The 21,939-nt window shown below is 29.5% G+C and overlaps 1 protein-coding gene across 5 annotated transcripts in view; it reads right to left on the bottom strand.

Moving 5' to 3' along the window:
* LOC129981100 (uncharacterized) overlaps nt 1–21,939 on the bottom strand; it is a 577,941-nt gene that overhangs the window by 18,221 nt on the left and 537,781 nt on the right. For all 5 annotated transcript variants that reach the window (XM_056091770.1, XM_056091772.1, XM_056091773.1 and 2 more), the window contains 3 exons: nt 20,382–20,470; nt 3,443–3,551; nt 1,656–1,720 (listed from right to left, as the gene is read on the bottom strand). In XM_056091770.1, the coding sequence (XP_055947745.1) occupies nt 1,656–1,720; nt 3,443–3,551; nt 20,382–20,470 (263 nt within the window). The remainder of the gene's footprint in view (nt 1–1,655; nt 1,721–3,442; nt 3,552–20,381; nt 20,471–21,939) is intronic.

Below are 21,939 nucleotides of genomic sequence, written 5' to 3' on the forward strand. Positions count from 1 at the left end.
AAGGAAATAAAATGAAATCATTCAACGCATGATTAGTCCTCACACTAATTTTAAAAAGTTATCTTTGGCGGGTGTCGAAATGTAATTCAAGATTGCAGCCAATTTTCGAAATATATATTAGTTATTGGAAAATTTTGGCGATTGTAGAAGACTATACTACTTTTAATACTAACCAAATACCTGAACCAATTCAGGCTTCAAGATCAAGAAGATAAACTAAACTGCTATTTTTCGTAAATTTATTTTATTAATAATTTTATTTTTTAACTCTTTATTGAATTTTTCCGTTTTAAGTATAAACTCCGTTATCTGTATTAAGAATCACCTTCAATTATTGTAACCTTTATTAACTTCAGTAACAAATGCAAGAGAATAGTTGGAGTTTTCACACAGGCTGATCCTATTAGAATTTAGCAATTGCAACCAAACCTGAAGACAGCATCGAGTTATCAAATTACTATTATCTGCCGGGGTCTGAACTTAAAGGGGCCTTCGAGAATTATTTTTCATCAATTTTAGGGAGTATAATTCGACGCTTTCATTTGAATTACAAGAACCAAACGTAATGAAATTATAATCAATTACTATTCAAGTTTTTATCCAAATATATATATATGTGTGTGTGTGTGTGTGTGTGTTTTCAATTTTTATTTCAAGTAAGTACGAGCCTCTTTTTCTGTTGGCAGTTGATTCACTAGTCAACAATCTTGGCATCTCAATATTTATAGTATTAAACAATTCTTTTTAAACTTATTGTCATTTTGTAGAACATTTCTTTTAGATGTAAGTTAAAATTTCTTTTAAATTAATTTTTTACACTCGAATATTGGAAACTTGAATGTGACCCGCAATTAACTGCTTTATAATTTTATTTTTTCATGATATTTGGAATTTGAAAGCTGTTTATCTACTATCAAATATATATATATATATATATATATATATATATATATATATATATATATATATATATATATATATAGTTTTGGAAGTTGAAAAGGTGAAGATTGAGTACTGAAATTTGTATTGCCTTATTGCCTTTAGGTTCTAACGCCCTCCTCATTCCAATTTGTTTTGCGGCCTAACAATAGTTAGATCGTAAAGAGTATCTCTCTCTCTCTCTCAAAAAAAAAAAAAAAAAAAAAAAAAAAAAAAAAAAAGTACATCCCCCCCCCCTAAAAAAAGAAAAAAGAAAGGGAACGTTTTCTAAGTCGAAACTTATTGATAAAAAGCAAAAAATGAAAGTAAAAATATTCTTACGATGTAGTTTTCACAGTTTTTTATTCTGCTACCAAAAGTTGATTCGGTTTGGTTAAAATGAATCAAGTGTAAGATTTTAGCCAAACCAAAATTAGGCTGAAAACAGTACACGGAGAGGAAAAAATGTATGCTGTCAAAGAATAATAATATACTTTAAGCGAAATAAGAAAAAGTGTTCCAATTAGACAGCTCACGACATAAGAGGAAGTTTACCTTCTGTACATATACGTTGTAAGCATTAATTTTCCCACAGGCTTCATTAGTAAGCAAACGTAACATAATTTAATCCACCTTCATTAGGTAGACAACGATCATTAGCTTTTGTATGAGCTAATAATCTACATCACCTGCGAAGGTGATTCTGCCACCTTAGCAACAAAAGCGGAGATGCTTACCTTGGTTTGGCAACTAAGAGAAGGTCATTGAAGAGAAACAAATGCCTGTCTTGTTTCTGAACACCCTGGAAATGAAAAAAAAAAAAAAAAAAAAAAAAAAAAAAAAATGAAAACTGCTATTTACAAAATTCTAGTTGAAATACACACAAATAGACTGAAAACTGAAAATTTACATCATTTATTTAATTTCTCGAAATAGCACCTTAAAACACATTCGTATACGAATACATATACGAACGACAATTCATCTCTTTTAATTCTATAATTTAATTTAAAAATCGAGCACCTTCCGTTTGAATTGTACCAACATCAGAGAAAAAAAAAAAAAAAAAAAAAAAACCACATCGTCTTCTTAAAGAAATTAGGTCAGTGGCAAATGAAATTGGAAGTAAGGGAACAGCTGCCCCGTGAATTATTACTCAGAGGTAAATAGTTCTAAATTTGATTATAAAGAGCTTTATAGTAATTGATATATATTATCAGAATTTAATTTTGAATGGAATTTTTCGGCGTGAAAGTTTTTTAAATTCACCGAAACTTTCCGGTAGGTCCTACCCATGATTTATACTTACGTCACTCAATTACACTCGTCCGCCGATTCTTATTCATTGTCAACCAGAACTGATCATAATAATCATTACACAAAATTTCATAACATAGCTTCCGCCAATAATAGATAATGTTTTAGATGATTTTCCTTAATTATCGAAAAATATGCTAGAGAGTTATAAGCTGTATACTCTGATTAAAATAGTCTTAAGAGTAGCGTATCAACCACTTGGCACCAAGTCTTAAAAGTGAGCAGATTAGAACATTGCTAATCTGATAGCTAAAGATCAGAGATATGGATTATCATTAAGATATTCTAAACAGCAAATTCTTTAAATAACTAAGCGTTTTATTCATGTACTGTATAAAATATTGACGAATGGAAGCATTAAAAAAATTCTATAGAGGCAATTTTTAAGAAAAAGTTAGTAAAAATGTCTAAAAAATATATAAAAAAAGTTGCGACCAAAATATTCTATTTCGAAAAATATAAAATGGAAGCTTAAGAAGAAACAAGTAACAAGAGAAATATAATAATGTATATTTTACAATAATTATGGTAGACATTTACTGTAGTATATCGATATAATTTCAAAAATAAATTTGGATTGAAAAAAAATAATTTTTTTTTTAAAGAAAACGATTTTTTTAAAATAAGCGCTGGCAAAAATAAATAAATAAACAAATTCTGAATCAAACTCGTTTCCGAATGCATAAGGCAATTTTTCGTATTCTTTTGGATAAGTTTTTTAAAAATTTAGTATTTTACAGCAAATTAAAAAAATGCTGTTACTTCGTTTCTACTTTTAGGATATAAATGTTCACGTAAAATATTTCATGACGATATATCATATTTTATTAATTTAGTCTTAGAAATACACATGGTCTTAAAATTTGAAATAAGAACAACAACAACAACGAAATTAAACTATTTTTAACAGAAGACAGAAAAGTCTAAAATAAGGAAACAATGTATTAAAATAAAACAAATACGCAGTTTTTCAGCAATAGATTTTTAAACATTTTTTTTTTTTAAATCCTGAAATATCTACAAACAATTATTATTTGAAATTTATCTATATGCTTAATCTATATAAAATTAGATTTATTCTATAAGTTAAATAAAAAAAATAATAAGCGCACAAAGTACCTTAGCACGGATATTGGTTAAATATTGTATTCAAAATAAGGCATGAAGAAACATTAAAAAACACTGTCATAATATAATTGAAACTTACCATAGTAAAATGAACAGGGCTTTCCATGATAAAAACTCGAAAATTGTCATCACCCCATAAGTGTTTCTTCTGAAAGGACAAGGCCTCAGGTCGACTCGGACTGCACGGCCTAAAAAATAAAGTAACACCTTTGTTAGATAATTAAAAAAAACCGATACAAACTTATAATTAAAAAGAACATTAAAAAATAAACAAATATAAGAAAGAGACTTAACAGAGTAAATAATTCGAAGTAAGTCTTTTGCAAAAATAAACTTTCAAAAAATTTATTTCGTTTGCATTTTCCGTTTTGAATTGAAATCCTGACCATTAATTTGAAATTACTGCCAAAAATTTGCAAAATTTATTAATTTATTATTATTTTTTTGTTGACAAAAATCACGTTTAATAATATCTGAAAAATTCTCTAAAACACACCAACTGAGAATTCGGAATCGCTTAGTAAATATTGATGAGTAAAAAAAAAAAAGTTATTGAAAATTAATTAAACAACGAAGTTATTTCAAATATTCTTCTATTAAAACATACAATAGTTTGAATTTTTTAAAAATTACATTCAAAAAATTAATTTAATTACATTTTTACATCAAATTTTTAAAATTTACAATCTTAGAGAGTTTAACCAAACTTGTACCATCATAAAAAAACAAATTCACTATAACTGGAAATACACTAACCAGTCCTCATGTTGTACACATACGCAAAAAGCCATATAATTTCGCTTTACCATCAAGTTCCTGCAAAGAGTGTAAGGGAAAAACTCTAGAATAGGGGATGCAAGAGGAAAACAACGTCCCCTACAGAGACGACAGATCCCACGCGCAGATAAGGAACAATTGCCCCTAAGACGCGTGTCTGAAATGTCATTAATCTACCTCAACCATCTTAGGGACAAATGTTCCCTTCCGTGGAAATTAAAGTTGGAGGGAAAATACTAGGGAAAATTGTTTTCCGTGCATAAACGACGAGATTTTGCGTCAATTCATTTAAAAGTAACAGTTTTTCAGCATACAGAATCTGATATCAAATATCGTATTTTGGTTAATCTCCTACAGCGAAGAGGTATTTGGTATTTTTTTTAAAATTATAAACCGAAAAAAAAAAAAAAAAATCGGACTAAAAAAATTGAGAGATGTAAAAAAAAAGAGGGGGGGGGGATCAGTGAAGAGATGGTATTTAAACCGCAGTTTTAAAGCAACAATGACTTAACAAATTATATAAATAGAACATTTCTCCTAGATGAAAGTTGCAAATTTACAAATGAAATAAATAAATAAATAAACATGAGGGAATAAAAGTCTTCAAGCATTTTTCTTCGACTTAATGTTATTTAATGTTTTTTTTTTAAATATATATAGATGATTTTTTAACAAAAATTTCTAAACTTTTGATCAAGTGGAATAAACTAAAGGAAATAAAACACTAGATAAAAGCAAATATTTTTAGAACACCTTTTTTTTCTAAATGCTTACCTCTTTTTTCCCAAATATTAATACCTTTTACATTTTTAAAAACATATCAAAAGTTGTTTAGAATCTTTATTGCGTAAATCAGAACGGAAGACAAATTATTTAGAAGTAGCAACCAAGCAGGTGATAAAAGCAAATAGCAATAGCAGGTGAAGTAGCAATAAAGCAGGTGAAAAAAGCAAATATTTTTTTAGGATAGCATTTTTTCTATATGCTTACCTATCTTTTCACAAATATTAATATAATTTACATTTTGAAAAATCATTATACTTTTGTTCTTTGAGACTTTTAAAATATATCAAAAGTTGTTAAGAATCTTTATTGCATAAATCAGAACAAATGAAGAATTGTTTAGAAAGAGCAACTAATTATTGAATAGTCCTAACCGAATAGATTTTATAAAAATATATTTCGTTTATTAATTCAGAATGGTTGTTAATATCATTACATTAAAAAGAACAAATACCTATTAAGAAAATTATTATACTTTTGTTCGTTAAGGTTTTTAAAATATATCAAAAGTTGAAAAGAATATTTATTGCATAAATCAGAATGAAATACGACCAATTATTGAATTAGCAACCAATTATTGAATAACCCTAAGTGAATTGATGTTATAAAATATATTTCGTTTATTAATTCAAAATGGTTGTCAACTTGCATAAAATGTATTTTAAAACAAAAATAGTTTGTCGTTTTTTCATTCTAGAAGATTTAATTTGAACATTTTTATCCTACATTTCGTTATTAAAAATCCCGATGACCTTTTAATGAAAGTTGTAAGTAAATTTTTAAAAATCGGAACCTGTGAAAAAGTGCAATTAAATCCATCATTTCTAGGAAACTTGATGCCAAGATAGCCAAACAGTCAGTCGACTTCCGAGATGGACAATAGTTCCCTGACCATTAACAGGTGCATATCGCAATGAGCCATCTCGCAGGTACCACCATTTCAAGGAAGAAGCGACTTCGGGGTGGCCAGTGACGCCTTTCAAAATACCTTCGACATAAAAATAACCGGCGCTTCAGGTTATGCTTTAAGCAGCAGTTTCAAAGACCGGATGCAACAACTTCGCAGCTCACGGGAGGAAAGTAATATCAATTTACCAAAAGGATAAATACTATGTTTAAAATGAAACCGAAAATTACAAATTGCCGCAACAGTCAACTATGGGGAAATAGGAAAAAGTGAAAACAGTAGTTGAAGTTGTTAGAGAAGGAATTGGCTTTAGAAAACATTGTAGAGGAATTTTATTAGTATGACCAATCTATCGAAACTTTTCCTTATGAACTAGCCTAAAAAGACCAAGGCAGATCAGAAGAATCATCACGATTACATATGCAATGTCCAAATAACTGTCGAAGAATTATAATAATCGAGATAAAATGTTTTGTTTTCTTTAATTCTCTCTTTTCATCTCTAAATTAAACTTTAGAAATAAAGAAATTTAATATAAATATCTTAGAAAAAGTATAATGATTTTTACACTATAAACATCCTTGTAGTATCAGATTAGTCAATCTTTGTTTCAAGTTGTTATGAAAACTTTTTGTAGACGAATGCCGTATAATCCATTGTTAAATTACTTAGGTCAACATTAGTTGCAACATTTAAGAGAAACAGAGACAACGAACTAATTCAACAACTAATCACCGCTTTATCAACACTAACCAGGACACCAGTCGCCGAGGTATAATCCTTTAGATAATTGGTCCAATTTTCCAATCCAAAAACAAAGTTGATGACGCCAATCTATCGATTTCAACAGGATTTGGAAAACAGGGTTTTGCCGATTTGAACAGAAGTTAAGTCACCATTTAAACATTTAAGAATAACAGATACATTCTATAAATTAATAATATGTTACTACAAAAATGTATGAGACATAACAGAAACATTTAAACCCCATTTTTCTAAGAGGTTTGGATATTGATAGTTCAACAGATTTGGAAGAGAAAGCGGCATAGTTTCAAAGATATGACGAATCATGTAGTAATTAACATTACATCTGAATTAAAAGAAATAATATTTTCTAAAATTAAAAATGTAGAATGTACCTATAATTTGGTTGGGAATAATAATTTTTTTGGTACGAAATTTGGAAATAACTATTATAATTTTATATTCATAAGTTTAAAGTTGTAAAATAAACCTAATACTAAATTCAAATCTTTTCGTACAGGCCAGTATACATAATGTTAAGTATTCTTCTATCACATACGCATACAAACACAAATCAATTCCTTTACATGAGAATAAGGCCTCGTGAACATAAAGGGAACACATTTAATTAATTATTAAAATAATCACAGGATCAAATAACAAGCCAGACCTATTAATTTCATCCATCAGAAAAAAAGAAAAGTTATGGATTATTATTATTATGTCACAGTGTTTAAACACATAATAAATATAACTTAAGCCGAGCAATTAAGTAACAAAAAAAAATCCAAGATTGACGCGGGATTTATACCTTTCCCTTGTATTCAAATCTCAACAAATCAACAACAGGTGTGCCTTAAGGCGCTTAATTTTTTTCTGACCTTATAAAAGTATCATCAGTCGCTCCACTGACCCAATTTTTTGAGCCCATCATCCACCAGCGCGAAGATTCGATAGAATAACACACCACCAGATATAAAAAGTAATCTCTGTTGTCTTTATCTCCAACATTTGCTTTATTGTTTAACCTTGGCCCTGCCACACCTCATCCACAGGTTGCTAACTTGAAAATCCCTGTTCTTTCCTCATCAAGTTTGGGTTTGAAATGACGGGTTCAATGTTTGCTCATGAAATCCATCTTGGCGAACCCTACGACCCCATGCGTGGGTCGGGGGTAATTGTGTCAATGCTCTTCATCCATCCAGACGGAGAAATTTAATCGCACGAAATTTGGAGGTTTTCAGTTTCAGTCATTTGTTACTAGCCGGCGCATCAAGGGGATCTTGGTTATCTAAGGATTGATGGGTGTGTGTTGCCACCAGCCGAAACATTAAAAATAGACATCATCGTCAGTAAGTTATTCTTATCGCTACAACTATCCATGAGCAATTTCGTGAATAGTAATTTATGTTAATGTGTCAATGGTTTGTTTCTTTTATTTGGGATTGAAATATGGATGGAGATACGCTGAGGCCTGCTTCGAGGTTGATGATGATGGGCTATTCCAGACAATGAATATTTCGCTCTAAAATAAGATATATAATACTTTCTACAAGTATTTATAGGATGTTTTTTTAGTAACGTTCAAATTCACAGTGAACATACACTGAGATAAGAAACAGAATTTATTGAATTCTTCTCAGAAAAATAAAGGAGCAAATAAAATAATTTGAACATTTTTCTGCATCTAGAAATAGACAAAATTGGTAGTAGAATTTTTCTCTGAAATACGACATATAATGCTTTCTACAAGTATTAATAGGAAGTTTTAGTAAAGTTCAAATTCACAGTGAATAAACATAAAGATAAGAAAAAGAATTTATTGAAATCTTCTTTAAAAAATCACAAAGAGCAAATAATCTGGGCATTCTACGTCTAGAAGTAGACGAAATTGGCTGTAGAATTTTTCTCTAAATTAAGATAAATAATGCTTTTTACAAGCATTAATAGGATGTTTTAGTAAAGTTCAAATTCACAGAGAACATACATAAAGATAAGAAACAGAATTTATTGAATTCTCAGAAAAATCACAAGGAACAAATAATCTGGACATTCTTCGGCGTCTAGAAGTAGACGACATTGGTAGTAGAATTTTTCTCTGAAATACGACATATAATGCTTTCTACAAGTATTAATAGGATGTTTTAGTAAAGTACAAATTCACAGTGAATAAACATAAAGATAAGAAAAAGAATTTATTGAAATCTTCTTTAAAAAATCACAAAGAGCAAATAATCTGGGCATTCTACGTCTAGAAGTAGACGAAATTGGCTGTAGAATTTTTCTCTAAATTAAGATAAATAATGCTTTTTACAAGCATTAATAGGATGTTTTAGTAAAGTTCAAATTCACAGTGAACATACATAAAGATAAGAACCAGTATTTATTGAATTCTCAGAAAAAGCACAAGGAACAAATAATCTGAACATTCTTTGGCGTCTAAAAGTAGACGACATTGGTAGTAGAATTTTTCTCTGAAATACGACATATAATGCTTTCTACAAGTATTAATAGGATGTTTTAGTAAAGTTCAAATTCACAGTGAATAAACACAAAGATAAAAAAAAAGAATTTATTGAAATATTTTTTTAAAAAATCAATAGGAGTAAATAATCTGGGCATTCTACGTCTAGAAGTAGACGAAATTGGCTGTAGAATTTTTCTCTAAAGTAAGATAAATAATGCTTTTTACAAGCATTAATAGGATGTTTTAGTAAAGTTCAAATTCACAGTGGACATACATGAAGATAAGAAACAAAATTTATTGAATTCTTCTCAGAAAAATCCCACGGAGCAAATAATCTGGACATTTTTCTGCGTCTAGAAATAGACAAAATTGGACGTAGAATTTTTTGGGTAGTAGTTACTTAAATAAGTGTCCTGGGCTTTCAAAGGATTTATAGTTCGTATTTCAAGGTTGCTAAGTTTTTTTTTCTAGACTAGCTTAATAAAGTGTAGCTTTTATAATTACTTAGCTATTTCAATATTCGATATCAGACTCAATCAGAATTCCAGTCAGTAATGTAGCAAAGGTAAATAGCGCCTGGAGCATGCTATTATTTATTCGCCCTAGCATTATATTTGAATTAAAAAGTGGGCAAAATAATAATATTTTAGCTATGTAATTGTAATTATTATTATTATTATTTTAGTCTCCTTGGCGCTTTCAATGAATTGCATTTACACCTTTTTTTGCTGTTCCTTTCCGATCACTAAATCTCTGATTTTACTTTAAGATTTTTACAACAAAGTTACAACAACCAATGGTTTTTTTTAGGTTACAACAACCAATGTATGTTTTCAGCAGATATTCCTATGTTTAAAATATGCTTCAAGTTAATTTATATTGTTTGTATCGAAAATGCACCAAAATTTCAAGATTATAATGTCAGATTCTTCTCTTAAGACCTGCATGAATGTATTAGTATAGTAATGTGGACATGTGGAGGAAAATATGCATGGACATATTATATTATATATGGATATAAATGGTTGCAATTTAAATTTTAATGATTTCAAATAAAAAAAACAAAGGAAAAATTTGTCCTAAAAATAAACAATAATGTGCTGCTTATTAGCATAATTCTGTTACTGTTTAGCAAATTTAAATACATGTGCTTGCCAAAAGATAATTTAAAATTGCTTTTTAAAGAGAGAACTATCGATTCATCAATGATTTCAGAGTGTATGAAGCAAATAGAAAGAGTCGCTGATAGAATCGTAACACAACAGCACAGTGATGTAAAATCACATTCTATTGCATAATAAAAATAAAATTATTGCACTTCGGCTGTCGCTTGCGATTTGATGGGGGTTACGCGAACACGTGCTCCGCGGCACATGTCACAGTGGGACTACGTGAGGAATGCCACGCACAACATAATCCATTCACATATTCTTCTCTCTCCCCATCATTTACCCAAACTGTGTTTGGGGAAGAGTGATCCCCGAAGAATAATGGTTCTTTCCGAAAACAGTTCTTCCAGTACAGCAAACGATTTTCACGGTACTTTCCTGCTCAGTGCACGATTTTCCAAAAAACATATTCAGATTAAAAAAAAAAATCCTTCCGTCGATACCAAAATCACGTTTTATTAAGTAATATCTATTTTCACTGATATGCCCTTCTTTATGCAATTGTTAGACTGACTGGTTTATTTTATTCCACGAATATCATTTACAAATTTGGAGAATCGTGAGTATCTAAAAAGGAGGAAAAGATTTCTATTTTAATATTAGAATAGTGAACTAAAATCTGCAGAACGAATTTTTTTTACGACTTTTTTGTCACCATAAAAGTAATATTTTGTTGCATTAAACATGTAATGTAGTAATCATTTATATTAACTTAAAAGAATTGATTGCGGTAAATTAGCGAAAGGGAAATGCTTATTCAATAAATAATATAGAAATAAACAGTGGATTTTATTGAAATATTGTCCCATACAGTTCATTGGAGATTTTTCAATTAAAGAGGTCTAAAAAAATATTAATCAAATAGAATTTATTAATTTTGAGAAATATCATTATTGAGAATAGATAATATATTTACTTTTTAAAGAACTTTTTTCCCCTTTTAAACGAAAAAATATTTTAAACAATTTTAAATTGATAACATTTTAAATATATATGCAAACGAAGTACAAAATTATTTAATTAAATTTAATATGTAACTGTACATACGTAAATGGAGCCTACGGTTTTTAAAATTAAATAACCGGATGCAAATCAATAATTATTTTACAAAATAAAGCTACACTGGAACTGTGATTCACGCTCTTTTGTATCTTCACCGTTTACCAATAGATGGCAGCACGACCACCAAATACGGTAAGAGAGAAAGAGCTTGAGAATTACTATTCATGATGATAGATAATAAATTAAACCAATCTCATCATCGCGTAATTTTAAAATTAGAGTAATTTTTTTTTAAATAAGGGAAATTAAAAGGAAATTGAAAACGTGGAGCTGACTTTCCCATCACGATCAGAAGACAGCTGATCCATCACAAAGCTACCTTTCCCAAAACGGATATTGTTTTTGCAATCTCGACTGGATCTCGGCTGACGTCAATGGTGTTGTTTATATACGCTCGTAGATCGATTATTAAGGTACTTTCAATAACCATTCCCACTCGAAAAAAAATCGTCTGCAACATTTTTAATGGAATGGAATATATCTGCAGATGAAAACCTCACATTTGTAAAAAAAACTAAATCTTCTTTTTCTACTAAATAAAAATAGTTCGTATAATAAATTGTAAATAAAACTTCAATGTAAAATAAACAGATGTGAATATTTAGTACAGAAATAAATATTCTCACATGCGGCATGTTATGCGAATGACCTTATCAAATATTGTTAACTATTTCACGAAAAAACTTTTGTATCTGTTTAAAGCAGAAAATAAACAAATTCTCTTTTTTTTTTACAGGTTATCTTATGAACAGTTTTTTTTCTTTCGATTTTTAATTTACAACCCGTATTTTATCTTTTATGTTCCCTATAGACTAAAATCATCTATCTACTGATTGTGATATTTTTACTTCCTTAATTTTCCATCATTCCACGAAAAACACACATCCTCAGGAAATCTTAATTGAAAAATTTTCCAATCTGTTAAATTTGAAATTGCATTTTAAAGTTTAATCAGAAAATTGTTACTTCAAATTCATTATGTTTTTATACTTATGAGAGTATGTTTAATCAGAAAATTGTTACTTCAAATTCATTCTATTTTTATACTTATGAGAATATGTTTAAACAGAAAATTGTTACTTCGAATTCATTATATTTTTATACTTATGAGAATATGTTTAAACAGAAAATTGTTACTTCGAATTCATTATGTTTTTATACTTATGAGAGTATGTTTAATCAGAAAATTGTTACTTCAAATTCATTCTATTTTTATACTTATGAGAATATGTTTAAACAGAAAATTGTTACTTCGAATTCATTATATTTTTATACTTATAAGAATATGTTTAAACAGAAAATTGTTACTTCGAATTCATTATATTTTTATACTTATGAGAATATGTTTAATCAGAAAATTGTTACTTAAAATTCATTATATTTTTATACTTATGGGAATATATATTCGCTTAAAGGATAGCTCGCACCCAAAACTGAATTGTTATCAAAACTGACAACTTCCTTATAAAGACAAGGCTAAGAAATTCCAAACAGCGAAACCTGTCAAGTCAAAAAATTTTTCTCCTTGTTTTATCATTCTTATTACAAAAACCAGATGAGAAAAAAATAAAACACCTTTCACTGAGAAGGGGCCAGCGATAGGATGTTTCATTATTTTCTTTATCCAGCAAGAACATATATGACATGTTGAATAAAAACCGCCGGTAATATCTCAGATAAGTTAGGTAACGCCCATGTTTTCCATCAAATAAAACTAAAGAGGCTCCTACGAGGTGCTTCAACAACATTCAACTAACCTTGATAAAACTAACATTTTCTATTACCTACTCAAAACAGAGCATATCATATCAGTTGGTTCAGAAAACATGGCACAATGCTCTTTGCAAAGAACCCTTTCCAAAGTTGATGAGAAAAAAGTTATAAGAATTTTTTAAGTGATTATTCATGTAAGATTTACAAACCTTTCATGAATTTTTAAATACAGTCATCCATCAAGTTGTAGGAATATCTCTAGTTTACACAGATACAGAAGAGATAAAATAAATTAGAATGTTTTTGATTCAGAAGAATATATTTGTTGAATATTTTATACAGGCACATTAATGAAGAAGTTCACCGCATTATAAACATATATTTATTACAATATTTTATAATTCACTTTTATAATGACGGCTGTATTTTTTTTTTACTACTTTCTCTATAGTCATGATATGATACAGTTTTATAAGCATATATTAATAAACTTTACATTTTCAAACAAACATTAAAAAATTTTGAAGTGCTTTTAAAAAAAAGGGAACATATATTTATTTGCAGAATAAATATTTATTTCATAATAAAAAATATATTTATTTGCATATTTAAGATTTTTTTTTTTTGAAGCGCTTAGTATTGCTTTTTTTTTTATAATTACGTCAACAAAACATAACATGAAAAAAAGATTAATATAAATATAGATTAATAACTTTAAGAATATTAACGAGATAAACGTTCTTCCAATATTCTATTTTAAATGCAACTGAAAAGAAGAAAAATACTTATAAAAACCTTTTTTAAGTCACAGACGATTTTTTTATCGTTTTCATTAAAAATAAAAAACATATTCTATCAAAATAATTAATCTGAATTTTGCTGCTACTTAAATAAAGTTTAAATTATAACTATACATCAAATTCCGTAATAAATTTATTTCTTAAAAGGCATTATACATTAATTATGTAATTTTTTCTTCTTAAATAAAATAAAGGAACTGAAAAAAATTAGTAATTTTCTGCTGATAATGAAAAATTCCAGTTTCAACACTTTAATAAATATAAATAAAATACTTTTATTTGATCCAAACTATACACAGCAATGTTTAAAATTTTAGTAATTAAATGTATTGATGTAATATATAAAACAGCTACTATTAAAAAGGTATATTTTATTAAAATTGGTAAAGAATAGACAGTAAAATATTATTTCTATTTGTCAGGGGAAACAAATGATTATTTTTTTTAAATTTATTTTTTGTAATTTACTTTATGACCCTTTGAGAAAATGAACCAAAATTGAAAAAGTCGAATTTGAATTATTCATTAAGAAACTATAATATTTCAAACTTACTACATTATTTTGAAAATAATGTCAAAGAAAGCCGTTTTTAATCGGTGTTTTGTTCTTTCTTCTGAATTCTTTTTTTCTGTTACGAAATTATATGCGGAAATAAAAAGAATTCAGCTGGAAAACAAACAAAAAGTTACAAGCAAACCTCTCTCTCTCTCTCTCTCTCTTTTTCCCGGAACATTACACAACAAACGGTTCTCTTTTACAAAAGAAAAAGAAAAGAGGGGGAAAGCAAAATAAAATAAAAAACGGTTTTCCGACTCAAAAGTGCACGCTTTGCAGCAACGTTATTTTCTGCACTCAAGTGTACACAGAGAAGTTAATTTCTATTTCTTTCACCTTCTCACCCCTCACAATACCCCTTATCAGCTGCAGGAGAAGAATTCCATTTTTTTTTTTTTTTTTCAAACCCCCACTAAAAGAATTCAGAGAAATCCCCCTCCCGTCTTCAAAACAGCATCATCTCGTGCCGGAGGGTGATATTTTTCATCCACACGCGGAGGTCAACAGGTGATATTTTTGATGTTTTTAATTTCATTTTTGGGTGCGCTTTCAGTATTTTTTTTTTTTTAACATCGTGTTTTTTTCTCCCCTTCGCTAAAAGCATGTTTTGGCGTGCATGGAATAAATCATTCGCGAGAACAGGGAAGAGGGGAGGAAGTTTCAGAGGGGTTGGAAATTATTATGGGGTTAAGCATTTCGATGTATTTAGCCACACTTCTGTCCTTCCAATGTGAGTAAAACAAAATGTGGTTTTGAGAGGGGGGGGGGCACTAAGCGATTCACAAAAGTGTCAGAAGATATAGATGTAATATTAATGGTTTGTAGATATATTTGACATTGAATAAGTCAGCGATTATTTAGCAATAGCAAAAGAGTTTAACAGAAGGAGGGGGAAAAAAAAATCCCAAAGCGATTTACAAAAGTATAAGATATAGATGTAATATTAATGGTTCATAGGCGTGTTTGACATTGAAAAAGTTAGCAATCATCTAACAATATCAAAAGCTTTTAATTGTACTCTTGAATGTTTCTTAAAATCTAAAAAGAGGATAAATGATTTTAAAAAGTATTTCGAATGTTTTCAAATCTGACCACTCAATCGTGGACGTGAAATCGAAGTACTACAATAAAAATTGAATTTTATATCTTCGATACATAGAAAAAAATATTTAAAAGAAGTGATAAATGTTTTTTTAAGAGATCCGCGAAATTTATCGAGATTGAAGATAAAACTACGAAATTTAAAATTAAAATAATTATATTATGAAAAATACTTGAAAAAAGGATATATTACATATATATCCACCAATATAAAAAAAGTTATTAATAAATAGATTCAAGTGGCATTAGACACATGTGATAAAAGTTACTGCATATACCATCTAACTGCAATTGCTTTACACTTTCCAGTGTAATAAATAAGCGAGGTAGTGGCGTAGCGAGGATAAGTGATGCTCGATGCTATTATATATTATAATATTTTCTCGTCTTGCCGTTTTTTGTGTTAAGCTAATGTAACTGGGCCCAAGGGCATGTTGTTTGTTCTATGTCTCTTTACAAATGGTATGACTGTAATAATGCTTCGTCTCCTAATGCTAATAAATAGATAATGTAATAATGTAATAGTAATGCTAATAAATAGATTCAAGTGGCATTATACACATGTAATAAAAGTTGCTGCGTATATTATCTAACTGCAATTGCTTTACACTTTCCAGCGTAATAAATAAGTGAGGTAGTGGCATAGCGAGGGTAAATGATGCTCGATGCTATATACTAAAATATTTTCTCGCCGTACCTCTTTTGTGTTAAGCTAATGTAACTGGGCCCAAGGGCATGTGGTTTATTCTATGTCTAAGGGTAAGTCAACCATCTAACTCTCCGACCCACCCGAAGGCACACGGATTTAAACCATAAAAACTGAATGACCGGACCGCCGCAACAGCAACATTGGCGAGAACTGTGGTTGAGTCCTAAGGGCCGTCACCGGCCACGGTACAACCTTCCCCGAAGGAAGTACGTCCCGTCATCGATGGGAGGAGCCAGATCCCCCCCACCTATTAGTGTACCCTCCAGGGTGGAGAGATCCAACCACCATGCCGGAAGCATCTCATCCTCATTTCGAGGTGCCCCCCCCGGGGGGATTATGTCTAAGGGTATGTTGTTTATTCTATGTCTCTTTACAAACGGCATGACCGTAATAATGCTTTGTCAATAAGACTTTAAGATAAGACAATCAGAGAGCAACTATATTCCTTTCATCCAACCCCATTCAGTCGTTATGCCACAGCAGAGGAAACATTTCAATGGTTCATGTGAGCACAGACTTTCCTAAAGGCTTTTATAGAAATGTCAACAAGGAACAATCTCGAACATAAAGTTGAATGATGTAGAGAAGACACAAGCTAAAGTTGAATGATGTAGAGAATGGACACAAGCTTCTAATATTTAGTTTAGTGAAAGATATGCAAAGATGCTTTATATCCGTAGCGGTTCCTAAAATTGGCAGTGGAGACATATCTCTTCTCACCACGCCACTGTAGGCACAGAAAAATAAGTATCTTATGTTTCAGATATTTAATATTTTTTTAGATGTTTACTGCAAGTCTGTATGACTTAACCTTTCAAATTCTACAGACTTGCATTCAACAATAATGAGTTCTCAAATATATCAGTAAACCGTCCAGTTTGCATCATCAGAAATATTATGGCATTTCTTTGGGTCATTTCATAAAAGCCTTTATATAAAAGTAACTATACTTTACAACTAAACTTTCTCCTAATCAATTGAAAATGCAAGGGAAAAAAATTGAGTTTGGGTCTATCAATAATGTTTTAGTTTTAAAGTCCTTTTATGTAAGTCGTTAATATACCTATGTCATATTGCATTTGAACATTCAACTAGAGGAGGATTCTTCGAATGAACTTCAGAGTTCATCTTCACAATCTACATTTTCCAACGTATTCAATCCTTACAATTAACACAGACAGTTACTCATTCATTAACGACTCTTAAATAAGTATTACTGACATTCTTAAGCCATACGCGTTTTGTATCTTCAACATTTTACCAAACACATATTCAAGAATAAGTTTTTCACTACGTCAGAGAGAATATTCGTTACCACAAGAAAATTCGCAGAAAGAACTTGCAGTTTTCGTTGTTAACACTGCCTTCAGGTATGTTTCACACCCTGCAACAAACGCGTTCTCCTCCCTAGATAGAGAGAATTTCAGCTCGCGAATTGGTGACACCTGTTTCACACCACGAAGGAAATTCGAAGTCCATTACGAAAAAACATTCCAGTCGCATTCGAAATGCCTCAATTACATTCTGGGTTCACGTTTTTCTCGAATCTTGGGCCTCGTATAAGGAGTTGGTAGATATCGAAACGCCATGATGAGTCCTCGACGTCTGTAATTAGGGTCAATACCAAATTCAAGTTCTTGTGAAATGTGAGAAAAGGATCTCGTTCCAAACGTGGCTTTTCTCTCCAGATTTAGAAGCAGAAAGAATAATTTGAGCGAAGGTTAGTCACCTCCCTGTTTTGTCTCTTTAATGGTTCGCTTCAACTAGTGTTGCCAGTCTTTTCTTCAAAGTTTTGAATGACATTTTTCAGTTGGTTAGATAAAAACTGGGAACATGGTTCAAATGGAATTTGTTTCGAAGAAAAATACAAAGTTCATGGTAAGTACAATGAGGTGAAGGATTCGAACTGTCTGATATCTTACAAGGGACTACTGTAGCTCTAAAAATTGATACTTCAAGGTACATTTTAAAGTAATCTATATCTCATATTCCTAGGCCGATGCCTAACTCATGCATTTCAGAAATCATATTCAAAGAAAAAGACTTTGAAACACGAGAACAGTCTTTAAAGCAGTAGGTAACAAACGAATGATTACGATTACATCTATTTTAATCGTAATCATTCACTTTTGCAGAATAGAACTAAATAGTAGGTAATCTAGGGTGTTTTTTTTTTGAATTTTATTTTTATCATTATTAAAACTTAACCCTAAATGTTAACAATGAAGTGAAGGATTTGAACAGTGATATGTCACAAGGGCTAAAGCTCTGAAAATTGATGTTTCAAGGTACATTTTAAAGTAATCTATATCTCATTCTTAGGTCGTTGCATAACTTATGCATTTCAAAAATGATATTCAAAGAAAAAGTTTTAGAAACGCGAGAAAAATCTATAAGGGAGCTGGAACGTTCTAGACAGTGAAAACCCGAATTGTAGAAGCAGAATTAAATAGTAGGTAATCATTTTTTTAAACTTGTGTCATTATTAAAGCGTAAAATTAAATTTTTACATTCGAATATTCGAATAATTCTGATGTCGTGCTACAAAAATAAATAAATAAATAGAGCATGTTATATTTAAAGTAAATTTTTTATTCGTCTTTGTAAAAATGTTTTTCCTTCAAATTAATTAGCTTAATAATTTGGAAATTTACAATTTATCTTCATTTCAAGAATAAGTTCCAGAAACAAAGAATTTAATTAAATTCAGAACTTTAATATATTTAAGACTAGCACAGATTTTCTATCAATCAATCAAAGTCAAATAGACAGAAATTGTAGGAAAAAAATAATAATATCCGTTTCGTAGACATAAGTCATCACATCCTTTTCAAAACTTTTTCTTCCTTATGAAGCTTTCATGAATATTTTCGTTTATTCACTCCAATTTCGTGTACATCATATAATTCATCGTAATTTCAGATTTCTGACTGCCATCTGTCCTGGTATTTGAGGTGGCGTTGAAGAATTTTTATCGGAAAAAAAATCTTCCACATTCAGTGTTTTTCGCTTTGAAATGAATTATCACTGTACAAAGCATGAAACTGTGACCAACAGGATACCAATTCTCCCTTTTTCTTTTCATTCGTAATTCCTTTTGTCGTGCAGCCGAACTACAAAACACAATTTTTACGCGTACATGTCAGATACGTTTGGCTGCTTTTCCTTCTAAAGCATTCTTTATTATTGTGCCTCACCCCCACAGAAGTTGGCAATTTGCTCGTTATTTCACTTACTGTTTCATTTATTGTGTATTAAAACCACCTTAAAAGATAGAACTAAATTTTAGAATTCTATTGAAAATTTTGAGCTCCAGTTTTTGTTCTTTCTCTTTTCTTTGAAATAGTTCAAAGTATGTAGTGCGTTTCGTTCAGAATAAATGATTGAACAATCTTATGCAAAAAAAAAAAGAAAAAAAAAAGAATGCAAGACAAGGGAAAGGAAGCTTTCATTTCTTACAAAAAAAATAAGGAAAGGTAGCACAATTTATATAAACTGAATAATAGAATTACATTAAATGGAAAGTTTTAAAATAGCTATTTTTCCCCTTTCAAAAGCAAACGATTTTTTTCCACATTCTAAATAATTACTACAACTTTCACTAAGAGCTTTTTTAAATTTTGAACTACTAAAACAACCCAAATCTGTGAAGACATTGTCCTCATTCTGCGAAAAGTTACTTAAAATACTGAAAAGCAGTTTTCGCCCCAAAATGATTAGCAATTAGATTGAATTGGAGAAGAATTCGAACGATGCAGATTATTCAAAAATCACTGATAATCAATGGCATTTTAGAATTCAATACCTCATTACTCAATATATGTCTTAAAAGTTATTTCAACCATTTAAAATATATATATAAATAAATTACTTTTTAATATATTTATTTATATATCAATATCTATATATATATTTAATATAATATTCTTTCTTTTCTTTCTCATTCTTTTTTAGTCGATAAATAGTCAATGATTTACGAAATTAATTAATTTTATTTTTGTTAAAAAACGCAATTAAATGAATTTATTAACAATCATCTTTCTCATATTTAATTGACAATGTTTCTAAAAAAATACGAATTCACAAAATAAACCAGTTTTAAAGAAATTTACATTAATTAAAAAGTAATTGCGAAGAATTTTACTTTGTGAATAATCTTTTAAGTAAGAAATGAAAGCAATCTTTTTTTTTCGAAAGGTATAAAAGAAATAAAAATTAAATAAAACTTACATGTCTCCGTTACAAGTCTTTGATTTGCCAGGTAAGGCCCTTTGTATTTTAGAAGCTGCTGAAGATTTAGATCGCATCAAACCTTTCCTCTGAAAAAGAAAATTCAAATTATAGAACTGACTAATTAATTTAGCTCAGAATTCAAAGATATGATTGATTTAAATATCGAAAAAAAATATTAATTATAAAATTTAAAAAAAAATTGTGTTACAGTAAATAACATTACAAGAAATATATTTCAAAAAATTGAAATCGGTCGAATATTCGTTTATTTATTTTGATGAGTTTCGAACATTTTATATTATAATAACTGAAATTACTCGCCATTTTCCCTTTAGTACTTAAGATATCTATTTAAAAAAAATCATTGTAATAGTTGCGAATGCTGGCAATGCATAAAAAGAATTCTTACAATTAATAACACAAAGCTTAAAAATTTTCAATTCTGATTTAGTGAATTTTTCCAAAATTTAAAACTTTTAGTCAATAACATTCTAAATAATTTATATTAAGGACAATGTAAAAAAGCACAACTATCTTCACAATAATACATTCCTAATTCTTAATTCGCGATTTTCCCTAACAAAATTAATAATAGTAAATCATAACAGACCGTAAAAAAGATGATTCATTTCTGATAGTAAAGAGACGTTACATAGACGTTTTATAATCTTTTACGAGAAAAAAAGTAATAAATTTTATCAAACACGTAACATTTATGCAATTTACATTAGTGTATGCGTAGTTCTCAATCACCTGCACAGTTCTCGAGTAAATATTCTATTCCAGACATTTCACTCGCAGACATTGACTTAACCCTTTTCTATGATTTACAAACAAAAACGTCACATCCGTGTGGGCTTTTTAAAACACTTCAGAACGAGTGTCCAGCAGCGGCTGGAAAAATTACGAAAATATTTCTCCACACTGTAACCATGGCCTTGAGATTAGATGCATGCAACCCACCAGAACAGCCTACTGGAGAGAAAATGTCAGCAACCACGTGTTTTTTCGAAGGACACTGAATGTCAGGTTATGCATAAATATTAGTATTGATACAGGTGCATTAAAGGTGGCTTAAGTCGCTTCGCGATCTCATTCTCTACGGTAGCAGCTTTTGGCGTGTTGCCAGGTGCGCGGAAAAGTGACGATTACTTATGGAAATTCCACGATTAAGTGATGAAATAACTGAAATTGGAATATACTAGACAATAAAAAGTACAGTTGATGTCAGTAATTAAATTCTCAGAAAAGTATTTTCCATTCGCAATTTAAAAAACAACAGACTTTCTATAAATAAAAAGTAAATTTAAATAACGTAAAAAAAATGTCGTTTGGTAAAAAAATGAAACAGTATTTTTTCTTCAATCATAAATAAATAATTTTTATAGGCTTATTTGATTTAGCGACAGCTTTTATAAAAAAATAATCATCGAAAATTATTTTCATTATTAAGACATCAAAAAGTATATTTTATTGAAAAACACAATTAAATGTGAATTAAAGGAAGCTGATATAAAGTTTTGCTTTTTAAAAAATGAAATAAACAAATGAAAGT

This window comes from Argiope bruennichi, chromosome 8 (genome assembly GCF_947563725.1).
Source record: "Argiope bruennichi chromosome 8, qqArgBrue1.1, whole genome shotgun sequence".
In the NCBI taxonomy this organism is placed as follows: Eukaryota; Metazoa; Arthropoda; class Arachnida; order Araneae; family Araneidae; genus Argiope; species Argiope bruennichi.